This window comes from Felis catus, chromosome A2 (genome assembly GCF_018350175.1).
Source record: "Felis catus isolate Fca126 chromosome A2, F.catus_Fca126_mat1.0, whole genome shotgun sequence".
In the NCBI taxonomy this organism is placed as follows: Eukaryota; Metazoa; Chordata; class Mammalia; order Carnivora; family Felidae; genus Felis; species Felis catus.
In genome coordinates this window covers 16121715-16125000 of record NC_058369.1, presented here as the reverse complement: position 1 = coordinate 16125000, position 3286 = coordinate 16121715, and the positions used below count along the sequence as shown (strand labels likewise).

The 3286-nt window shown below is 55.6% G+C and overlaps 1 protein-coding gene across 1 annotated transcript in view; it reads right to left on the bottom strand.

Moving 5' to 3' along the window:
* The window catches only part of RTP3 (receptor transporter protein 3), a 10415-nt gene extending 7613 nt beyond the window's left edge, over positions 1–2802 (bottom strand). The window contains exons 1-2 of the mRNA XM_011291135.4: positions 2432–2802; positions 314–532 (exon numbers count right to left, since the gene is read on the bottom strand). Coding sequence (XP_011289437.2) covers positions 314–468 — 155 coding nt within the window. The 5' untranslated portion in view covers positions 469–532; positions 2432–2802. The remainder of the gene's footprint in view (positions 1–313; positions 533–2431) is intronic.
* Positions 2803–3286: the final 484 nt, after the last annotated feature.

Genomic DNA, 3286 nt, shown 5'->3' with positions numbered 1-3286 from the left:
AAGTAGCAAGTAGGGGCACCGGGGTGGCTCAGTGGGTTAAGCGTCCGACTTCGGCTCAGGTCGTGATCTAACGGGTCGTGGGTTCGAGCCCCGCGTCGGGCTCTGTGCTGACCGCTCGGAGCCTGGAGCCTGCTTTGGATTCTGTGTCTCCCTTTCTCTCTGCCCCTCCCCTGCTCTTGCTCTGTCTCTGACTCTCTCTCTCAAAAAAATAAATAAACATTAAAAAAAATAAATAAGAAAGAAAGTAGCAGTATACACAGCAACGAATAAACAAGAATGGTCTGGAATACGTCCCCTCCCGTTCCCCACTCACCTGGCGAAGGCCCACTGCTGGTACTGTGACCACCCTGGCTGCAGGGTGTTGGGAAGAAGGTCTTTGTCTAGTGTCAAGGTCCATTTGTGCCATGGTTTCAGCTCCTGAATTAATTCCTGGAACACCTGCTTCCATACCTCTACGTCCTCGCCCATCGCCGCTGCTGTGGAGAGCCGGGTGCGTCAGGATCTCCTCGACTCTGACTGGACTCTCCTGGATCTGGAAGCAGGACATGAGATTTCCAGCTTTACAGAGCAAGGGCTGGGGCCCGCTCTCCCAATGTGGACCTGAACTGGGCCCGTGGACCAGCTCTTTGCCTCAAGGTCAAAGGTCAGTCGAGTCTGGCTCCCAGTTCTGAGAACAGTGCTAGCCTCCACAGGGAATTTCCAAAGACGCGGCGTGCATGGTTCCGGCCAACAAAATATTACCAAAGGCAAGGTCGGGACCCTGGGTTGGGAGAAGTGGACTCACTCTGGCTCTGAGCACCTGCCCCTTCATCTGGAATGGATAGAGGCTTCCCCGGGCTCTTTCTGGTTCTAGCACTTGAAAGTCCTTATCCGTTGGGCTGCTGTGCTCCCGACTGGGGAGGAGAGCCGCAAAGAAGAGGGCCGTGGCCATCGTGTCCCTCCCCGGCTCCCTGCATCCCTGCTCTGTGCTCTTTGCTTCCCGTTCATGGGACCAGATTTCACGGCCCCCAAGCTGTCCAAGGAGACTCCTGAGGCTCGTCTTCCTCCCCATTAGAAAACAAAGCTGACGCAAACAAAGCTGTGTGTCCAGATGAGGCTGCAAGGTCCCCAAGGGGGTGAGAGGCCAGTGGCCACACCCGACCCCACTTCCTGGAGGGGAGGCTTGAAAAGGAAGGACAGAGGAGCAGGGGGCAGGCAACGGCCCAGGGAGGGTGGGTGAGATTCTGGGGACGACCTCCTCCCCGGCCAGCCTGGTGTTGACCTGCGTCACTTTCTCCTTTCCAAAAGAAAAGCCCCGCCCTTGGCCATCCTCCAGCGTGGCCTCGGCCTCAGCCTCTCGCGGCACAAGAGCCTCTGTCCTGGTGTCCCCCCCCCCCCCCAGGTGCCTCTGTGCAGCTCCAGCCACTCTCCACATTGTAGCTGGGGGAGGAGTGGAAGGCCCCACGCGCACAGTGCACTTCAGCATGGCCTTTGAAGCCCTCACAGGCCACCCTTGGCCCTGCCCAGCTCATCCTCTCCCAAGCCCACATCCACCCCTACACCCTAAGCCACAGCCCCTCACTCCGTGCCACCCAGCCCCGCGTCCTGTGCTCACGTTCGCCCCACGCAGAGCACCTGCCTTCGCTGACGTGGCTCCTGCCCCGGGTCCTGTTCCAGGGCCCAATAGCGCATGCTCCGTGTTCCACGCCCCTTCCCTCGCGCCCAACCCCCCCCCCCCCCCCCCCCCCCCGGGTCCTGCACCAGCGTCCTAGCTGCACCCGAGAAAGAAATCTCACCCATGGATAGTTGTATAAATGCAGATGCTTTTCTGCATCACAGAGGTGATTCAGAGGGAGGTGGAGACCAGAGGGTATTGAGACAATGGCCTGTCTTAACTTTTGGGTCTGGTATGAGGTCTTGTGTGAAAACGTCATAGGTGGTTCTGTGTTGTTAAAACTACCCTTGAAAGCCAGTGTGTAAGGAGACCTTGAAGATCCCCAGATGGCTCGGTGTTTCTATGTCCTGTGAAGATTACCTTTAGCGTCTTGCTCTACTAAGAATATTCTATTTATGTATTTATTTTATTTTCTTAAAAAAAATTTTTTTTTAAATGTTCTTTTTATTTATCCTGTTAGAGAGAGAGCAAGCAGGGGAAGGGCAGAGAGAGAAAGAGAGAGAGAACCCCAAGCAGGCTCCTCACTGTCAGTGCAGAGCCCGATGCGGGTCTCGTACTCCTGAATCGTGAGATCATGACCTGAACCGAAGTCAGATGCTTAACCCACTGAGCTACCCAGCGCCCCATCAATAAGAACATTCTAACTGGAAAATTCTGAATTCTTAAATGATATGAGTATGTGAACACAGGCATTTAATGATGTGAGAAAGTTTGTCACATTTACGTTAACATAGGCTAAATGTCTTCCCTCTAACTATCGCGAGTAACGTCATTTACCTGATCTTCCAGAGAATTCTGGGTGTCTGGGACAGGAGCGGGGTGTCAAGGCCTAGGAAGAGGCACATAAACTGAGCAGGCCTGAAGACAGCCAGAGATTCACGTTCCTCGGACCAGCCCCGAAGTTCTCATTGAACTGGTCTGGGCCTCAGATTTCTGAAAACTCCTCAAGCGATTCCGAGGCCTGGTTATGGTGGAGACAGGGAGGCTGAAGGGAAAGACAAGACGGGCAGGCCCTGACCAGCAATCGCAGACTCAGAGGCAGAGATTTTCCCCATCCCTGCGCCCCCGCCCAGTGCTGTGCCCGAATCAGCCAGGCCTAAGACTGCCGAAAACTGTCCTAAGACCGCCTGGTTGCATCCACCCGCGGGTCGCTGGCAGTCTGAGCTGTGGGGAGGAGGCAGGGGTGGGGTGGGAGAGAGGAAGGGGAGGGAAGGAGGAAAAGGAAAGGCAGGAGGGGCGAGGCAGGAGGGTTTGCTGAAGCCACTTTGGCAACCTCCTTCCTGGCCTCACTGCAGCTAGAGAGAAGATTTATAAAGCAGGTGAGGGGACGGGGGACAGAATCGCGCTGGTGGTCGGGTCTTTGGTCTGGGGCTCCGACAGGCTGTGTGACGGTGGACAAGTCACTTTGGGCTTTTATGAGGAAGGATACTAGGCATCCCTGGTGCAGAGAAGGGCCCAGAAGGCAGCCACCGCTGGTCCCTGAAGCTTTACAAAAACATTTCCCAGGACTTCGCTTGGGCCGGTGACTCTCACGGAAACCCCTCCACTCTGGAAACGGGGGTTTAAGTGTATAAACAGGAGTTCATCTCACTGCCTCTGCCTGGCAAGGGTTCTGTCCCTCCGTTCCTCGTG